This window comes from Pelophylax lessonae, assembly GCF_965119305.1.
Source record: "Pelophylax lessonae genome assembly, chromosome: 9".
In the NCBI taxonomy this organism is placed as follows: domain Eukaryota; kingdom Metazoa; phylum Chordata; class Amphibia; order Anura; family Ranidae; genus Pelophylax; species Pelophylax lessonae.
Genome location: NC_138776.1, coordinates 267,816,518 through 267,837,869, shown reverse-complemented (window position 1 = coordinate 267,837,869; position 21,352 = coordinate 267,816,518). Strand labels below are relative to the sequence as shown.

The following is a 21,352-nucleotide window of genomic DNA, read 5'->3' as shown; positions in this document are numbered from 1 at the left end:
TGTGCTCACTGTCAGTGCTGGTTAAACGGTCTGTAGAATCAGCAGCAGGAGGGGGACCTCCCGTCATGTTCTCAGAACAAAACTGAGTTGAGCACTCAGCCATTCACAGGACACCTTGTATTTTATTAACAAATACAAAGCTTCCTCTGATTAGCTAAAAGTGGGGATTACGACATTATCCACCCCCTTAGTCAATCAGAGGAAGCTTTGTATTTGTTGATAAAATACAAGGTGTCCTGTGAACCCGACTCAATTTTGTTTCTGAGAGCATGATGGGAAGTCCCCATCATGCTGCTGGAACACAGTACGTAGCTAATTCTACATAGTCTTGCACCGCCCCTTTCTGCCTCCTCAGCCAATGGGTAGTTTAAGCTGCCTCAGTCCCTCCCTCATGACATCACCGAGTCCCGGCCTACCCGCACAGTAAACTAACAGGCCAGGACTGACATTTATTACAATCAGAGAAAGTGTGACCGTGTGGTTCCCGATAGCCAAGCTGCTCCACCATTGACAGATGCTCTAAGGGGGCTTCGACCCCCTGCCCCCCCCCCCCTTATCTACGCCCCTGCTTGGCCTTTAGGTTTAAGAAAAACCTGGCCAGGTTTGTCACCAGTTCTTTTTAAGCCTTTTCTCCCCTAAAACTCTTACAGGGCAGCTCTTTTTTTTATATTTTGGGAAGAGCTGGCTAATTGGGGTGTCTGAACTGTGTGTAGACAGGGCTGCTTTGCCTACGTCTGCGTCTCCCGGCCATGCTGCTGCTTCTAGTTGGTTTGTGTTTTCCCTGCACAGCTGCTCTTTCCCTTGGCTCACACTCCTTACGCCCCACCCGGTTTTCCAAACAGTGCTCACGGCGGAAGTTTTCTCTCCCCACCCAACTTCTCTTGTACTGCAGGCCAAATGGCCCATCAATAACCTCTTCAAAATACAGGAGAAAATATCTGCGCTCGGAATCGAATTAGAAAATATCTTGGCAGATAGGCAGCCAGCAATATAGGTAGATTATACACCCAATAATCAACATTTAAAACAAAAAGCAGCGCCAATAATAAATAAAGTCCCAAAAGAGAAAAGTCAGATGGGAAAGGTCCTCCAATCACCAGTGTGCAGATATAAGTTGCAACAATATTCACCATGTGACAAATCCAAACCGCTTACCAAAATGTTTGACCCTCCTTTTACAGAGCGGTCAGAAACGGCAAGGTTAAATCTGGCGAAGAAGTGAACGTGGGGCCTTCCTACTCCTTCTCATTAAGATATTTCCTGTTAACGCGAAGAGTGCTTCCTCCACTGTGATCTCTACCATCTTCAGGCTTCAACAGTAACTCACCCTAGCTCCACCGCACTGTGGGAAAATAAAGAGCTAAGTGTCGGTGCTCAGGCTGAACGTCCAAACCAAATGTTGTATGAATAAAGCCAGCACACGAAAAGTCTTCTTCCAAGTAAAATGCTTTATTCCAACATGGATAGCGGTGACAACATAACAGATTCTGACGCGTTTCGGCTTTACGCCTTCCTCATAGCATCAGAGGAAGGCGTAAAGCCGAAACGCGTCAGCATCTGTTATGTTGTCACCGCTATCCATGTTGGAATAAAGCATTTTACTTGGAAGAAGACTTTTCGTGTGCCGGCTTTATTCATACAACATCTTCAGGCTTAAATGCTAAGAGATGAAAGACCACACCTAAGCTTACTAGGAGCTGGGCCTCCTCCCTTCCAACACATCTGATTACTCAAACCATCAGGCCAGTAGGTAGCTCTGATCCTGTGTGGATCACATCAATAACCTCTACTTTCTTAAACTGCCTCCCCCCCTCCCTTGTCAGTGGGTGGAAGCCGATCAGTGGCGTCGCTATTGGGGTGCGGACCACACCCGGATGACCTAAAAATAAAAAAACAGCGGCCTAAACCCATTGAAATATTTGAAGAATAGGAAAAATTAATCACATCACCGCTTCCTCTTGTTTGGGACTGGGTACCTCCACAACTATACTGAATCCTTAGAAAGAGAAAAAAATGGGGACACCCCGGAAGGTAGTTGTTATGGAGAACCAACAACGGTCTTAAGTGCAAAATAGTTCCTTTATTGAAAAATGCATAAATACAAAACTGAATCATAAAAATACCCTCCCGAACACCTCATATAAAACCACACAGACAACATTGTCTAGGGGAGCGCATTCAAACGGGTCCCATTCATACTCCCCTCACATACCACCGGTGACCAGCATCAAGCCTTTATGTTGTAAATGGATCAATAGGGATTGAATCAATTATTCCATGTCGAGGGGCAACCCCTGATACCAAGGAATCTGGTCCCCAAATGCATCAGTCCATAAACAAACAACTAGGAATCTAAGAAGCATAAGTCATTGTGACGATGTTCAACATCACTAGGAGTGAGGGACAAATACTTGGGGGATGCTGAGAGAAGGGTTTGGATAACTTCAGATGGGAGAGTGATATTTGTCAACGGTGGCTCTCAGGAAATGTGGAGATTTGATCCCACTTTGCACTGTGAGACCTGTGGCCTGTTGCCATGGAGTCTGTTACACCTAGATGTGTATTCCATGTCCTTCAATGTCAGGCAGGCTTTCCCTATTGTTTGTGTATTGAGATTATGTGTATTATGTTAAGTCTGCCTGTTCCATTGTTAAATGATAATGACCTCCCATTGTTCTGTCCAGATGGCTAGATAATTAGTTCAGGTTAATTATGTTCCTGTATACAAGTTCATCTGCATATGATAATGTAATCAGGCAACCCCTGACCCGTGTGTGGTAATTTGATCAGGAGTGGGAGGTCCATGCTGTATATAAATTCTGTGTGACTGTTCAATAAAGAGTTCTACTTCACGCTCAATCTACAGTCCTGTCTCTTATTGGGGGAATCTGCTACAAGGGATTGCTATGCTCTTCATACTCCCTTCAATAATCACTAATCTCTTGTAAGAGCTTGTTCCTGTTCCACCTCTGGGGAAAGAGAGGTTCACCCACTGGAACCTGGAGCCTTGTCGTAGGTCCAGGGTGGGTAGGAGACGGCGAGACCCCAACCAAGCTGCGGTGGTTCGTGGGGGTCTGAGGCGGTTATGGTGTCTGTTGGATTGCTTGGAGCCCTCGGGAAGCACTAGGAGCATCCGTCAATGGAGATACCCAGTCGGGGTGCCAGTTGATCCGTTACAGTCATGATGGAGTCAGTAATTGGAAAATGCCCATTGCCAGTCCTAGATTGTAGAAAATGGCAGAGGGGTTGTCTCGAATGGAGATACTCAGCTGTTGCTGAAACACCAAGATATGGTTCATACTTCCGATAGTGCTTTGAAAATGATCTGCCTTAACAGTTCAGTGAACGCCTTGCTCTAGATGCACTGACTCATTTCAATGGATCTCAGTCCAAGAATTCCCCATAGGCTGAGTAGTAATGCAGACATTATAGACCTTGATGAGCAGTGCCTCGTTTCCTCCAGACATGACGCTTGCCATTCAGGCCAAAGAGTTCAATCTTTGTTTCATCAGACCAGACAATTTTGTTTCTCATGGTCTGAGAGTCCTTCAGGTGCCTTTTGGCAAACTCCAGGTGGGCTGTCATGTGCCTTTTACTGAGGAGTGGCTTCAGTCTGGCCATACATGGCCTGATTGGTGGAGTGCTGCAGAGATGGTTGTTCTTCTGGAAGGTTCTCCTCTCTCCACAGAGAAACTCTGGAGCTCTGTCAGCGTGACCATCGGGTTCTTGGTCACCTCCCGGACTAAGGCCCTTCTCCCCTGATCCAAGATATGGTTCATACTCCCGATAGGGCTTTGAAAATGATCCGCCTTAACAGTTCAGTGAACGCCTTGCTCTAGATGCACTGACTGATTTAGATGGATCTCAGTCCAAGAATTCCCCATAGGCTAAGTAGTAATGCAGACATTATAGACCTTGATGAGCGGTGCCTGGTTTCCTCGAGACATGACGCTTGCCATTCAGGCCAAAGAGTTCAATCTTTGTTTCATCAGAGCAGAGAATTTTGTTTCTCATGGTCTGAGAGTCCTTCAGGTGCCTTTTGTTAAACTCCAGGCGGGCTGTCATGTGCCTTTTACTGAGGAGTGGCTTCCGTCTGGCCACTCTACCATACGGGCCTGATTGGTGGAGTGCTGCAGAGATGGTTGTTCTTCTGGAAGGTTCTCCTCTCTCCACAGAGAAATGCTGGAGCTCTGTCAGAGTGACCATCGGGTTCTTGGTCACCTCCCTGACTAAGGCCCCCCTCTCCCGATCGCTCAGTTTGGCCGGGCAGACCTGTTCTAGGAAGAGTCCTGGTGGTTCCAAACTTCATCCATTTACAGATGATGGAGGCCACTGTGCTTATTGGGACCTTCAATGCTGCAGAAATGTTTCCGTACCCTTCCCCAGATCTGTGCCTCTATACAATCCTGTCTCGGAGGTCTACAGACAATTCCTTGGATTTCATGGCTTGGTTTGTGTTCTGTCATGCACTGTTAACTGTGGGACCTTATATAGACAGGTGTGTGCCTTTCCAAATCATGTCCAATCAACTGAATTTACCACAGGTGGACTCCAATCAAGTTGTAGAAACATCTCAAGGATGATCAGTGGAAACAGGACGTACCTCAGCTCAATTCTGAGTGTCATGGCAAAGGGTGTGGATACTTATGTACATGGGATTTTTTTCATACTTGAGTGAAAATCATTTTTCGCACTTGGGGCACTATGGCTTCTCACCTGTGTGAGATCTCTGATGTTTAACAAGGGCTGATTTATGTAAAAAACATTTTCCACACTCAGGGCAGGAATGTGGTTTTTCACCCGTGTGAGTTCCCTGATGTATTTTAAGATGGGCATTCTGTGAAAAACATTTCCCACACTCAGGGCAGGAATATGCCTTCTCACCCGTGTGAGTTGTTCGATGTTGCAGAAGGCCTGCTTTTTGTGTAAAACATTTTCCACACTCGGGACAGGAATATGGCTTTTCACCCGTGTGAGTCCTCTGATGTGCATTAAGATGGTGCTTCTGTGTAAAACATTTCCCGCACTCGGGGCAGGCATATGTCTTCTCACCTGTGTGAGTTCTTTGATGTTTTACGAGGCCTTTTTTTTCCCTAAAACTTTTTCCACACTCAGAACAGGAATGCGGTTTCTCACCTGTGTGAGACCTCAGATGGATGTTAAGATGGGTCTTGAGAGAAAAACATATTCCGCACTCGGGGCAAGAATACGGCTTCTCCCCTGTGTGAGATCTTTGATGTGTAACAAGATGTTTTTTCAGTGAAAAACATTTCCCACACTCGGGGCAGGAATATCTCTTCTCACCTGTGTGAGATCTTAGATGTTTTACAAGGTCTGATTTTTCTGTGAAACATTTTCCACACTCAGAACAGCAAAATGGCTTTTCACCCGTGTGAAATCTCAGATGTGTATTAAGATGGACCTTCTGTGAAAAACATTTCCCACACTCAGGGCAGGAAAATGCCTTCTCACCTGAGTGAGTTCTTTGATGTTTTGCAAGGTTGGATTTTATCGCAAAACATTTTCCACACTCAGGACAGGAATACGGCTTCTCCCCTGTGTGAGTTCTTTGATGTAAAACAAGGTCATATCTTCGTGGAAAACTTTTCCCGCACTCGGGGCAGGCATATTTCTTCTCTCCCGTGTGTAATCTCTGATGTTCAGGATGACAGGACTCAGGTGAAAAACATTTCTCCTTGTGATCTCCTGGGTGGTCCTCATCTTCCATTTTACAACCTGGAAATAAAGTGAGACGATCCTTTGAGGGTTTCTCCATGGCGTGTCCTGGAAAAATATAAAAACATCGTCAATAGATCTGAGAGGGTTAGTTCACTTCCATCAAGATTCCATCTGGATCAGGTAGATATGAGTGAGCAGATGTTCTCTGTGGATGTCCCAACCAGCTGGGACTCTTCCCCTCTTCAGTCAAAGGGCCTTTGGTCCTCCTTCCAGATCACTTATACATTTACACAGCCTTGTCAGAAGAGCAGGAACCAATGGGGACTGGGAGGTCCATGCTCTTTACACAACCACAAGCCTAGGCACTGGGTCATGTGATCTCTGATAAACAAGAGGGTCAAAGTTCAGACTTGCAGACCCTTTACCATAGAACAAGTGACCATAGGCCTAGGCTTCTGGTGATATGCAGCACTGGAGGAAGCTTGCAGCAGTGTTTTCTCCTGGAAAGATACGTTTTTTAATGTTACCCCTTATCCCAATTTACATTTTCAATAGAGTTTTATGGCAAAATTTACCTGGAAGTCTGCTGGAAGAAGAGGGACCAACCTAAGAAAGGCTCAATCTGTGTTCTCATATCTGTGCTACTGTAACTAGGAGTGACACACAACCTAATACTGCCAGCTGAACCCCAGGACGGGTATCAGTACAGGGAGGTGACCATTATATACCTATTATTGGCTGATATCACTCAGCTCCCGCCCTACTCTGGACCAATCAGTGAGCAGTAACAGAGCAGAGATAATAGAAGAATATATTATGGGTCACCTGTGCTGATCTCTGTAGGAGTGTCCTCCTCTATGAATGTCCTCGTCATTCCAGCCTCCTCCGTATATTGCTGACCATCCCTCACATACGTCTCTTCTTCTTCATCCTCAACTTTTATGATAATCAAATCTTCACCCTAAACCAACAGAATGGCAGAAAATAACATCTGTAACATAGAAGTATCTATGATGTGAGATCACATAGAAAATATCATCTTGTAGAGTCCACACATCGTCTCCACATGTCACAGTGTTCAATCACTTTATGTTCCCGACCCTCAACTCCACCCACCTGATGATGGTGAGGGATGGTGTGACCTTCCTGTGTGGAATCCCGGGAATACAGAGGACGGGGACATCTCTCTGGTGGGTTTCTGTTATTTGGTGATTCCATCATATTATCCATGTAGAGATCCTTATGTCCTTCAGAAAGCTCCTTTATCACACCATATTCTTCATCCTCCTCTTTATACTCTTCCTTATTAATATTACCATCCCCGGAGTTTCCACTCTGAATATATAAACACATTTATTGTAACAAGCAAACTTCTGTAGAAAATATAACTATCAGTGATTGTTCCTCATCTACCTGATGATGGTGGGGGATGGTGTGATCTTCCTGTGTGGAATCCCGGGAATACAGAGGACGGGGACATCTCTCTGGTGGGTTTCTGTAGTTGAAGGACTCCACCATGGTGTCCTGGTACAGATTTTTGTATCCTTTTAAAAACTCTGACTCCGCCATCACTCCATCCTCATCATTCTCCTCTTTTATCTCTTCTTTAATATTGACTGGTGTGGAATCCCGGGAATACAGAGGACGGGGGCATCTATCTGGTGGGTGTCCATTACTGGATCCATCTGTAGGAAACACACACACTGACTGAATACATTGTTTCTATGTGTTTATCAGATGATGGGGGATCTAGGTGGATCCTCCGTACTGCTCTCTCCTTTACAATAAAGTCTCCTCTTACCCGGTGATGTGAGGGGCGGTTGATTCTCCATCATGACGTCCTTGTAGAGATCCTTGTGTCCTTCTAAATACTCCCACTCCTCCATGGAGAAATAGACAGTGACATCCTGACACCTTATAGGAACCTGACACACACAATGATACAGTCACCATCCAGATACATATCCTCTAATGACCTCCATTCAGTGTCCTCCACCCCTCTTCGCCAATCCCTCCACTGGCCTCTATTCAGTGTCCTCCACCCCTCTTCGCCAATCCCTCCACTGGCTTCCATTCAGTGTCCTCCTCCACCCCTCTTCGCCAATCCCTCCACTGACTTCCATTCAGTGTCCTCCTCCACCCCTCTTTGCCAATCCCTCCACTGGCTTCAATCCAGTGTCCTCCACCCCTCTCTGTCAATCCGGAAAAAAATAATTATCTCCCTCATCACCTCCTCTCATGCTCACCACTGGGATTTCTCCAGACCCTTCCCCATCCTCTATATCTCCACACAACAATCTGTGTAGATAGAAAATATCTTATTACCTCCTCTGCTGCCAGTTCGAGCAATGTCTCCTCTCTACTTCCTCCCAACCCACCTATCATTCGGAACATCCTATTTAAACTTGACATCACTTCCTGTCTACCATAGAGACTTCCTGTCTGGGTAGAAGTGAGATCACCACCTTGTGGAGCTCAGAGGAACTGCAGCCGCCTCTCGTAGTGTTAACACGGCCTTGTGCTGTTTTATGTATGTACTGTATACAAACCAGCCATAACATTCTAACCACTGCCAGGGAACATGAATAACATTGATTATCTTGTAGGTGGGGTGCAGAGCGGTGCAGTGGAATAACACACTCAATTTAATGAAATGAAGTCTCAGAGCAATGAAAGAACTCGTATCGAAATAATGCAGAAACAGTTCACAAAAAACCCGGTGGGAAGGCAACCCAACCAGGGGACCCTCACTATTCCAAAAGCGTGTAGAGAGCAGAGTTCAGCTGAACTGACAGCGTCTGTAGAGAGGGGAACAATGCGGCCTGGCAATCTACGCTTTTGCCTTCCGCTAGTGCTGTCCCTACCAGGCGGGGTACGTATCTCCACTCTATTAACTCCCAAATGTGTGCCAAACCTAGGAGCCAGGACCTCAAATAGGCTCTGCCTGACCCAAGATAGCTGCCGAAGTCACATGGGGGCGCAGCATCCAATTGGATGCTTCCCCAGTGACCCAGAAATCCATAGAGGAACTATGTTCCTTCTGACTTCCTCTCCAAATGCAATGCCACTGACAAAAGAGCACCACCTACAGTGGAGGAAGTAAACAGCACCTGTCTCGTTACAAGGCATTTTAAATTGGGTGGCATATAACAGGTAGCAAGTGAACATTTTGTCCTTGAGATCGATGTCCTGAAAGCAGAAAAATGGGCATTGCAAATATTGTGTATAGGGCTGCATAGCCACGGTGCTCATGCTGACCCATGCTTACAGCCAAACGCCTACAATAGGCACATAAGCAGCAGAACTGGACCATGGAGCAATAGAAGAAGGTCACCTGGTCTAATGAGTCAGGTTTTCTTATACATAATTTTGATGTTCATTGCGTACCTGGGGAAGAGAACAGAATCTGTTAGTGAGGACATGGCTCAGTTTGGCGGGGGGTGGATGTAGCGCCCTTCTAGGTAGGTGCTAGCAAGAAAGTATAGTTTTGAGCTCTGTCTGCTTACCAGAGGGGTTTCAGGTAAATCTATATTGTTCTCTGCCTACCAGAGAGAAGGATCTGTTAGTGAGGTCTGCTCATTGTGCAACTCATTCTGTCTGGAGAATGTTTCACACTGGTCCAATAGGGAGGCATGTTGAACAGTGGGAGGAAACCTGACGAATGGGTGTACAGGCTTTTGATACAGTCCTGATGATTGGCAGAGGGAAAGTGCCTCACTGCATGTTGGGATACTGTATAAAAGTATACTGTATACAGTGCCTTGAAAAAAAATTCATACCCACATTTTGTCATGTTACAACCAAAAACGTAAATGTATTTTATTGGGATTTTATGTGATAGACCGACACAAAGTGTCCATAATTGTGAAGTGGAAGGAAAACGATAAATGATTCAAATAAATCTGTGAAAAGTGTGGTTGCATTTGTATTCACCCCCCGGAGTCAATACTTTGTAGAACCGCCTTTCCCTGCAATTACAGCTGCAAGTCTTTTTGGGGATGTCTCTACCAGCTTTGCACATCTAGAGAGGACATTTCTGCCCATTCTTCTTTGCAAGATAGCTCAAGCTCTGTCAGATTGGATGGAGAGCGTCTGTGAGCAGCAATTTTCAAGTCTTGCCACAGATTCTCAATGCGATTTAGGTCTGGACTGTGACTGGGCCATTCTAACACATGAATATGCTTTGATGTAAACCATTCCATTGTAGCTCTTGCTGTATGTTTAGGGTTGTTGTCCTGCTGGAAGGAGAACCTCCGCCTCAGTCTCAAGTCTTCTGTAGACTCTGAGAGGTTTTCTTCTAAGATTTCCCTGTATTTGGCTCCATCCATCTTCCTATCAACTCTGACCAGCTGCCAAGGTCTTACCTTGCTCTCCTGTTGGCAGCCATCTTGGACATGTGCAGACTGCTGCCTCTTATAGACTCTGAATGCATCATCGCTTCCTGCTGCCTGGGCATCGCACATTGATGATGCTGCACACCTGACTATCTCTATCACCTGTTGGGTTGCAGTCCTTGCCCTTGTGTTTCTGCTCCAAGGTGCATCCCTGCTAGCAGCCTTCTGTTCTCCGTGTTCCTCCGTGTATGACCTGGATTGGCTGATGACTCTCCTGGCTCTCGACCCACATCGCCCGATGACCTGGCATTGGTAGACTACCCAATTCTGGACCCGACCCCGGCTTGAATGACTACCCACTGCTGGACTTGACCCCAGCTTGTTCCTGCTCCCTCTTCCTCACTCTTGCTGTGCGATTATTGTTGTTTTCTCCAATAAACTGCTTTATTTTACCTGCATCCCGTGTGGTCTGGTTTCCTGGCATCCTGACACCAGCTTCCCTGTCCCTGCTGAAGAAAAGCAGGGCAGAAAAGCAATCTTACCAGTGGACCTTCTTCCACGTTTGCTGTGTCCCCCCACATGGCTTCTCGCAAACTGAAAATGGGACTTCTTATGGTTTTTTTTTTTCCAACAATGGCTTTCTTCTTGCCACTGTACATGAAGGGCAGATTTGTGGAGAGCACGAATAATAGTTGTCATGTGGACAGATTTTCCCAACTGAGCTCTGGATCTCTGCAGCTCCTCCAGAGTTACCATGGGCCTCTTGGCTGCATCTCTGATGAATGCTCTCCCAGCCCGGCCGGTCAGTTTAGGTGGACGGCCATGTCTTGGTAGGGTTTCAGTTGTGCCATACCCTTTCCATTTTCTGATGATGGATTGAACAGCGCTCCATGAGATGTTCAAAGCTTGGGAGATTTTTTTATAACCTAACTGGTGTGTTCCTTGGCCTTCATGATGCTGTTTGTTCACTAAGGTTCTCTAACAAACCTCTGAGGGCTTCACAGAACAGCTTTATTTATACTGAGATTAAATTACACACAGGTGGACTCTATTTACTAATTAGGTGACTTATGAAGGCAATTGGTTCCACTAGATTTTAGTTAGGGGTAACGGGTTAGTTTGACAAAAACTACCTTTCGTAAAGCCATGCTACAAACTGCTATGGATACTATTCTAATCCGCAAATTCTTGGATATAGTCCCTGTAACATACCCCCTAAGGAGCAGCAAGTAGAAAGGAATCCCCCACCCTGCACAGCCAGGCACACCAAATTTTCACAGCCACCTCAGAGTCAGAGAACAGTCCAGTGATTTGTTTTTTTTTTGTTTTATTGAGGGATTAGTACTTGGATAGGGAAATTATGGGATGCCCACTTGACATCAAACATCTTCAGGGACAACTTCTCCTATATACAATCTATATACACTCCTCTGCTTCCTTCAGCACACTTGCTTGCACAACTCCAGCTGACACACTGTTTGTGAATTGGCAAGAGCACTGCAACAGTTATAGGCAGGAACAATGCCAACCCGCCTGTCTGCAGCTGCCCCTTTTACTAGCCCTCCTGGCTTACTTCTCCGCAGTTCTCTCCAGACTGAAACACTCACCAGCCCACCTGGCTGACTCCTCAGGAGGTCTCCCATACATGCTGACTCCTACTCTCTCCTGCTGTTCTCTCCTTGCTCCTGTGCCTCCAGGAAGGGGTTTCCCCCCGTGTATTGTGGGGGAACCTTCTAGCCGCCGAGCCCCAGGCCTAAGGTCACCTTCCCCCCAGACTAGGGGAAACCATCAAGGGCCATCGACTATTTCCTCAAAACTCCATCTCCATCTTCCACCCTTGCTGGCATGACCTATGCATATTTATGAGGTAAACAGGCCCCCTTCCAGCCCCTTTCTGCCGGGGATTGGTCAGGACCTCATAAATATGCCAAGCAGCTCCTCCTGGCTTCCACCCTCCACATCTAGAAGCTTCTCCAAGGTTCCAGAATACAAGGTGAGGCACAAGAAGAGCTACCTGCTGAGTCACCCTGCCTCCCCGAGTCACTCAATCCTGACCCAGATTTAACCTAGGCCTGGCTCTCAGCCAAGCTGAATTTTCCTACACTAACAACCTATTCTACAAACAAAAATAAAAAATATACAACTAGCAGGCTAGAGGGTGCTACATCCCTTCCAATAGTTTATTATACACTACATGCAGAATACAACTGGGTGGGGTTACAGACTCTTTAGACACAAGGCCTGCAGCAAAAAGCTGAAAGGAGGACTCTACCTATGAAACAACAATAAAGATCCATTATAAGAGTAAGAGAGAGACTGCCAAGATCAAGAACATTTTTTCCAGTGATCATTTAATGTTGGGAGTCCTGTTCATTAAGGAAATTGTGGACCAGCTATAATAGAGGTTAAATCACTTTTAGTGTATCCCTATTGCACTGAGATGAATTGTTATTTTCTTCAGCTAGTAAAGAATAGATAGCATTTGTATGTGTGGATATTGTGATATTTGGTGGGCTGTTTAGCTCAGTGTAGCGCTCACCAGTAAAGGGAGTCCACGCCAGTTGTGCCATTTGGGGGGGCTTGTATGCCGTCTTTTATTACAGAGAAAGACAGAAAAAATCCAACAACAGAACAGTTGCCCACACAGGGGTATCCAGTCCACCATTAATACAAAACAAAGTAAGAGGAATTACAGGAGGAATGATATAGGGGGTCTATGGACTTAACATTGGAGTATACTACAGACATCCTGAGATTTATGAGAAAGGGGAAGAGTCGGCTGTTACAACAAGTACAGGCCGGTAATACAAAACTACTAAAACACAACATTAGGATTATATTTGCATTTTTATCAGCTACATATAAAAATGTTATAAGAGTAAGAGAGAGACTGCCAAGATCAAGAACGTTTTTCCAGTGATCATTTAATGTGGGGAGTCCTGTTCATTAAGGAAATTGTGGACCAGCTATAACGGAGGTTAAATCACTTTTAGTATATCCCAATTGTAAGGAGATGAATTGTTATTTTCTTCAGCTAGTAAAGAATAGATAGCATTTGTAGGTGTTCATATTGTAATATTTGGTGGGCTGTTTAGCTCAGTGAAGCGCTCACCAGTGAAGGGAGTCCACGACAGTTGTGCCGTTTGGGGGCTTGTATGCCTTCTTTTATTACAGAGAAAGACAGAAAAAATCCAACAGAACAGTTGCCCACGCAGGGGAATCCACCATTATTACAAAACAAAGGAAGAGGAATTACGGGAGGAATGATACAGGGGTCTATCCTATACCCCTACTCCTACTTATCATTGGAGTATACTACAGACGTCCTGAGATTTATGAGAAGGGGGAGAGTCGACTGTTTCAATAAGTACAGGCCGGTAATACAAAACCACTTAACACAATATTAGGATTATATTTGCATTTTTATCAGCTACATATAAAAATGTTATAAGAGTAAGAGAGAGACTGCCAAGATCAAGAACATTTTTTCCAGTGATCATTTAATGTTGGGAGTCCTGTTCACTAAGGAAATTGTGGACCAGCTATAATAGAGGTTAAATCACTTTTAGTGTATCCCTATTGCACTGAGATTAATTGTTATTTTCTTCAGCTAGTAAAGAATAGATAACATTTGTATGTGTGCATATTGTGACATTTAGGGGGTTGTTTAGCGCAGTGTGGCTCTCACCAGTGAGTAGAGTCCCCGACAGTTGTGCCATTTGGGGGCTTGTTTGCCCTCTTTTATTAACGAGAAATAAAGAAAAAAATCCAACAACAGAACAGTTGCCTGCGCAGGGGCATCCACCATTAATGCAAAACAAAGGAAGAGGAATTACGGGAGGAATGCTATAGGGGGTTTACAGATTTATCATTGGAGTATACTACAGACGTCCTGAGATTTATGAGAAGGGGAGAGTCGGCTGTTCCAACAAGTACAGGCCGGTAATACAAAACTACTAAAACACAACATTAGGATTATATTTTCATTTTTATCAGCTACATATAAAAATGTTATAAGAGTAAGAGAGAGACTGCCAAGATCAGGAACGTTTTTCCAGTGATCATTTAATGTTGGGAGTCCTGTTCACTAAGGAAATTGTGGACCAGCTATAACAGAGGTTAAATCACTTTTAGTTTCTCCCTATTGCACTGAGATGAATTGTTATTTTCTTCAGTTAGTAAAGAATAGATAGCATTTGTAGGTGTGCATATTGTGATATTTGGTGGATTGTTTAGCTCAGTGTAGCTCTCACCAGTGAGTATAGTCCACGCCAGTTTTGCCGTTTGGATGCACTCTTTTATTAACGAGAAAGAATAGAAAAAAAATCCAACAACAGAACAGTTGCCCACGTAGGGGCATCCACCATTAATACAAAACAAAGGAAGAGGAATTATGGGAGGAATGATATAGGGGGGGGTCTACGGATTTATCATTGGAGTATACTACAGACGTCCTGAGATTTATGAGAAGCGGAAGAGTCGGCTGTTCCAACAAGACAAGACAAAACTACTAAAACACAAAATTAAGATTATATTTGCATTTTTATCGGCTACATATATAAATGTTACATCTAGAAATGTCATATTTTCCACTTTCAGCCAGCAGGTGGCACTCTCCAAGTAAATGAAGCTGCCTGTGCAGGCTGATGACTACTGCAAGGAAATTTTCAGTCTTGTAATGTAGTCTAAACTCCACTTCTCCCTCATCCATGTCTAGATTCTCTCTCACAATGATGCCTATCTATGAAGCTTCTGCTGATGAGCCGGGGAGATCAGACTACACTGCTAGAGGGACTCAACAAACAGTAATATTCTCTCCTCCCAAATTAGGTCAGACAGAACTTTATGAGGAAAGGTAATCTTACTAAAGGATTCAAAGTGTTTCTTCCATGATAAGAGGAACGCTCAGCCCCGTGTTTTTGAACTGGATGGACTATGGTCTTTATTCAACCTCACCTACTATGTAACTATGTATATCAAGTTGGGCTTCTTCCCATTGTGAGATCTCGGATGTACGGCAAAATATGATCCATATAGAAGACATTTTCCCGTACTCAGGATACGAATACACCTCAAGGGTTGTGTGCATTTAAGAAGGTAGGATTTCTATGAAAAACATTTTCCGCACTCAGGGTAGGAATACGGCTTCTCACCCGTGTGGGATTATTGATGTGGGACAACTTCTTATTTTTGTGGATAAAAACTTCCCTCACCCGGCTCAGGAAAACATTTCTCATGTGTAGCATATTTGATGTTCAGTAAGATTGGACTTTCCTAAAGGGCTTTTTCTACACTAAAAAGCTACACGTCTACTCACCTGTGTGAGACCTACAGTGTTTAATAAAATCTTTCTTGCGTGAAAAACGTTTCCCGCACTCAGAGCAGGAATACGGCCTCTCCCCCGTGTGAGATCTCTGATGTTTAACAAGGTCCGATCTCTGTGGATAACATTTTCCACACTCAGGACAGGGATATGGCTTTTCACCCGTGTGAATTCTCTGATGTATTTTAAGATGGGCATTCTGTGAAAAACATTTCCCGCACTCGGGGCAGGAATATGCCTTCTCACCCGTGTGCATTGTTTGATGAGTTAGAAGGCCTGATCTTTGTGTAAAACATTTTCCACACTCAGGACAGCAATATGGCTTTTCCCCCGTGTGAGTCCTCAGATGTGCATTAAGATGCGATTTATGTGAGAAACATTTCCCGCACTCAGGGCAGGAATATGCCTTCACGCCCGTGTGAGTTCTTTGATGTTTTACAAGGTAATTTTTTTCTCTAAAACATTTTCCACACTGAGAACAGGAATGCAGTTTCTCACCTGTGTGAGACCTCAGATGTTTGTTAAGATGGGACTTGAGAAAAAAACATTTCCCACACTCAGGGCAAGAATACGGCTTCTCCCCTGTGTGAGATCTTTGATGTGTAACAAGAGAATTTTTCTGTGAAAAACATTTTCCGCACTCAGGGCAGGAATACGCCTTCTCACCTGTGTGAGTTCTTTGATGTTTTACAAGGTCTGATTTTTTTGTAAAACATTTTCCACACTCAGGGCAGGAATACGGCTTTTCACCCGTATGATATCTCATATGTGATTCAACATGGGCCTTCTGTGAAAAACATCTCCCGCACTCAGGGCAGGGAAACGGCTTCTCACCTGTGTGAGTTCTTTGATGTTTTGCAAGGTTTGATTTTATCGTAAAACATTTTCCACACTCAGGGCAGGGAAATGGCTTCTCCCCTGTGTGAGATCTTTGATGTAAAACATAACAGTCATATCTTCGTGGAAAACATTTCCCGCACTCGGAGCAGGCGTATACCTTTTCACCCGTGTGAGAAGGACGGGACTTAGGTGAAAAACGTTTCCCAGATTCCTCCGTGCTATCTTGTGGGATGTCCTCATCTTCCGTTTTACCTGTAAAAATATAAAAACATCGTCAATAGATCTGAGAGGGTTAGTTCACTTCCATCAAGATTCCATCTGGATCAGGTAGATATGAGTGAGCAGATGTTCTCTGTGGATGTCCCAACCAGCTGGGACTCTCCCCCCTCTTCAGTCAAAGGGCCTTTGGTCCTCCTCCCAGATCACTTCTACATTTACACAGCCTTGTCAGAAGAGCAGGAACCAATGGGGACTGGGAGGTCCATGCTCTTTACACAACCACAAGCTTAGACACTGGGTCATGTAATCTCCGATAGACAAGTCCTGACTTGAAGACCCTTTAGCACAGAACAAGTGACCATAAGTCTAGGCTTCTGGTGATATTCAGCACTGGAGGAAGCTTGCAGCAGTGTTTTCTCCCGGAAAGATAAGTATTAAACGTCTCATTTGGATAAGGGGAAACACTAAAACAGAGTTTTATGGTAACATTTAGCTATAAGTTTGCTGGAAGAAGAAGAAGGACCAACCTAAGAAAGACTCAATCTGTGTTCTCATATCTCTGCTACTCTAACTAGGAGTGACACACAACCTAATACTGCCAGCTGAACCCCAGGACGGGTATCAGTACAGGGAGGGGACCATTATCAACCTATTATTATCTGATATCACTCAGCTCCCGCCCTACTCTGGACCAATCAGTGTGCAGTAACAGAGCAGAGATAAGAGAAGAATATATAATGGGTCACCTGTGCTGATCTCTGTAGAAGTGTCCTCCTCTATGAATGTCCTCATCATTCCAGCCTCCTCCGTGTATTGCTGATCATCCCTCACATACGTGTCTTCTACGTCATCCTCAACTTTCATGTTCATTAGATCTTCAACCTCAACTTTTATGTTCATCAGATCTTCATCCTAAACCAACAGAATGGCAGAAAATAACATCTGTAACATAGAAGTATTTATGATGTGAGATCACATAGAAAATATCATCTTGTAGAGTCCACACATCGTCTCCACATGTTAGAGTGTTCAATCACTTTATGTTCCCGACCCTCAACTCCACCTACCTGATGACAGTGAGGGATGGTGTGACCTTCCTGTGTGGAATCCCCGGAATACAGAGGACGGGGACATCTCTCTGATGGGTTTCTGTTATAAGCTGACTCCACTGTGATGTCCTTGTAGAGATCCTTGTGTCCTTCAGAAAGCTCTGTCATCACTCCATACTCCTCATCCTCCTCTTCATACTCTTCTTTAACCTCAACTTTAGCATCACTCAGGTTTCCACTCTGATTATATAATAAAAATGACATCAATGGTAACAATGCAGATAATGTACAGATCCTAATGATACTATCAGTGATTGTTCCTCATCTACCTGATCAAGTTTTGCATGCTTGTGATCTTCCTGTGTGGAATCCCAAGAAAACCGAAGATGGGGATCTTTTTCTTGTGGGTTCTTGTTATTAGGTGTCTTCATTGTAACATCCATGTGTCCTTCTGAAAACTCCTTCATCACACCATACTCCTCATCCTCCTCTGTAAACTCTTCTTTAACAACAATATTATCATCCCCGAGGTTTCCACTCTGAATATATAATACAATTTTTATTGTGACAAACATGCTTGTGTATAAATCATAACTACCAATGATTGTTCCTCATCTACCTGATGATGGTGAGGGATGGTGTGACCTTCCTGTGTGGAATCCCGGGAATACAGAGGACGGGGACATCTCTCTGGTGGGTTCCCATTACTGGGTCCATCTGTAGGAAACACACACACTGACTGAATACATTGTTTCTATGTGTTTATCGGATGATGGGGGATCTAGGTGGATCCTCCGTACTGCTCTCTCCTTTACAATAAAGTCTCCTCTTACCCGGTGATGTGAGGGGCAGCTGATTCTCCATCATGACGTCCTTGTAGCGATCCTTGTGTCCTTCTAAATATTCCCACTCCTCCGTGGAATAATCGACAGTGACATCCTGACACCTTATAGGAACCTGACACACACAATGATACAGTCACCATCCAGACACATCCCTTGTCTGTTACTGGATAATGTCCCAGAATTCCCAGCACCGCTCACCTCTCCTGTCAGCAGCTCCATCATCTTCTTGGTGACTTCTAGAATCTTCTTCATGTTGTGTCTCTCAGGTTTTAGGGAGTCACATGGAGGCACTGTGATGGTCATATGATCACCTGACTTCAGAAGAGGAAATCTCTGTATTGGAGAACCAATAGGAATATTATGTTAGAATCCCAGAATCCTCCTCACCTCTCCGGTCAGGGCTGTGTTTTATTAATAGAGATAAGAGTGATGTCATGTGACCTCCCAGAATCCTCCTCACCTCTCCGGTCAGCAGGTAGATAATCTCCAGGGTTAGGTTTAGTATCCTCTTGGTCATATGACCCTGATCTTCCTCCATCATCATTGGTCATGTGATCTATAAAGGTTTCCCTGTAGACCAATAAATAGTTTTTAAAATGAGTGCCCTTTCACTTTAAACACGGCACTTTTCTAAAACACAAACAAGAGGGCATCTACAAACAGAGCTTCTGACAAACTGAAGGTTATCTGCATTTCCCCATCCAGCTTGTTTCTCCCAGACTGACTACTACTCTGTCCTCCCTGTAACCTGTTCCCTCTACCACTCTTTCCATAATAATGTCTTCTCTCCCTAAACTCTCATTCCTGTATACATCTTCTCCTCCTCCAAAATACGCCCCTTCTTAACGAATGACACCTTAAAGCAACTAATTCACTCCCAGATTATCTCTTGTCTTGACTACTGCAATTTCCTTCCGTTGGCTGACCTCTACGGAGGATATCCCCCCTACAGTCTATCATGATTGTTGCTACCAGACTCATCCACCTTACCAATGGCTCTGTGTCCTCCACCCCCCTCTGCCAATCCCTCCACTTACCTCCATTCAGTGTCCTCCACCCCCGTCTACCGGTCTTTCCACTGGCTTCCATTCAATGTCCTCCACCCCTCGTTGCCAATCCATCAACTGGCTTCCATTCAATGTCCTCCACCCCTCGTTGCCAATCCATCAACTGGCTTCCATTTAGTGTCCTCCACCCCTCTCTGCCAATCCCTCCACTGGCCTCCATTCAGTGTTCTCCACCCCTCTGTGCCAATCCCTCCACTGGCCTCCATTCAGTGTCCTCCACCCCTCTCTGCCAATCCCTCCACTGGCCTCACCTGATAAATAACATTCAAAATACTAACAATAACATACAAAGCCATCCATAACTCTGTCCTAAGCTACATCAGCAAACGTGTCTCAATATATCACCCAAACCGTCCCCTCCACTTCTCCCATGACCTCCTGCTGTCTGTCTCCCTCATCACCTATGCTCTCCTTGGGGACTTCCCTGGAGCCTCACCGATCCTCTAGAACTCCCAACCCTAATCTGTGTAAATCAAAAATAAGATCTTATGCCAGTTCCAGCAAGATCTCCTCTCTACTTCTTCCCGACTCACCTCTCAGGCTGTAATCCCTATTTATACTTGACATCACTTCCTGTCTGTACCCGACATCACTTCCTGTCTACCATAGAGACTTCCTGTACTGGGTAGAAGTGAGATCGCCACCTTGTGGAGGTCAGAGGAACCGCAGCCTCGATAAACGTCTCGTATTGTGAACACATCTTGTGCAGTTTTATGTATGTACTGTACACCGATCAGCTATAATATTAGGATCACTGACAGGTAACGTGAATAACACTGATTAGATATGTGCACGCTGGAAATTTTTTGTTTACTTTTGGATGCATTCGTTCATTGAAGAATTTTGTTTCAGACAGATACGAATCGGGCGGATTCAATATTTTCCGATGCTAGTCCAACCCACCAAGAGAAATGGCATTGGCTTATTGGATAATATCGACTGGCGTCATGTGCATCTGAATTAACCAATTTCAGATCCGTTTGTTATCTGAATCCGAATTATCGGAAGAATTTGAAAATTGTATTAATTCCCCCTGGACTCCAACTACTATCACATCGTGTGACCTCATCTGAATGAAACAAATGCTTTTATTAAATTTCGTTATAACTTTTTTTCCACGTTCGTTGACATTCGTTACTTTGTCTATTCGGAGATTCATATACACTGCTCAAAAAAATGAAAGGAGCACTTTTTATTCAGAGTATAACACCAAGTCAATGAAACTCCTGGGATATTGATCTGGTCAGTTAAGTAGCAAAGGGGGTTGTTAATCAGTTTCAGCTGCTTTGGTGTTAATGAAACAATGAGGGCAACAATGAGACGACCTCCAAAACAGGAATGGTTTTACAGGTGGAGGCCACTGACATTTTTTCCCTACTCATCTTTTGTGACTGTTTTTCACTAGTTTTGCATTTGGCTAGGGTCAGTGTCACTACTGGTAGTATGAGGCCATACCTGGACCCTATAGAGGTTGCACAGGCAGTTCAACCCCTCACCGGATGGCACAAGAGCATGGAGGAGATTCCAGGAGACAGGCAGTTACTCTAGGAGAGCTGGACAGGGTTGTAGAAGGTCCTTAACCCATCACCAGGACCGGTATCTGCTCCTTTGTGCAAGGAGGAACAGGATGAGCGCTGCCAGAGCCCTACAAAATGACCTCTAGCAGGACACTGCTGTGAATGTCTCTAACCAAACAATCAGAAACAGACTTCCTGAGGGCCCAATGTCCTCTAGTGGGCCCTGTGCCCACGGCCCGGCACCGTGAAGCTTGTTTGGCATTTGCCATTGAACACCAGAATTAGGTTCACCCTGAGCACATGTGACAAACGTGAAAGGGTCTGGAGAAGCCGTGGAGAACGTTATGCTGTCTGTAACATCGTTCAGCATGACCGGTTGGGTGGTGGTCAGTGATGGTCTGCGGAGGCGTATCCATGGAGGGACGCACAGACCTCTACAGGCTAGACAATGGCACACTGACTGCCATTAGGTATTGGGA

General features: G+C 44.8%; 3 protein-coding genes across 3 annotated transcripts in view; 1 reads left to right on the top strand and 2 right to left on the bottom strand.

Moving 5' to 3' along the window:
• Positions 1–21,352, top strand: part of LOC309562915 (uncharacterized protein) — a 523,709-nt gene that overhangs the window by 236,759 nt on the left and 265,598 nt on the right. The window lies entirely within an intron of this gene.
• LOC309562779 (uncharacterized protein) overlaps positions 4,703–21,352 on the bottom strand; it is a gene marked incomplete at its 3' end in the record, with an annotated part of 48,846 nt that continues 32,196 nt past the window's right edge. The window contains exon 3 of the mRNA XM_082267083.1: positions 4,703–5,632. Within this exon, the coding sequence (XP_082123209.1) occupies positions 4,703–5,632 (930 nt within the window). The remainder of the gene's footprint in view (positions 5,633–21,352) is intronic.
• The window catches only part of LOC309562972 (uncharacterized protein), a 581,033-nt gene continuing 574,875 nt past the window's right edge, over positions 15,195–21,352 (bottom strand). Inside the window, 1 exon segment of the mRNA XM_082267298.1 lies at positions 15,195–16,265. Coding sequence (XP_082123424.1) covers positions 15,323–16,265 — 943 coding nt within the window. The 3' untranslated portion in view covers positions 15,195–15,322.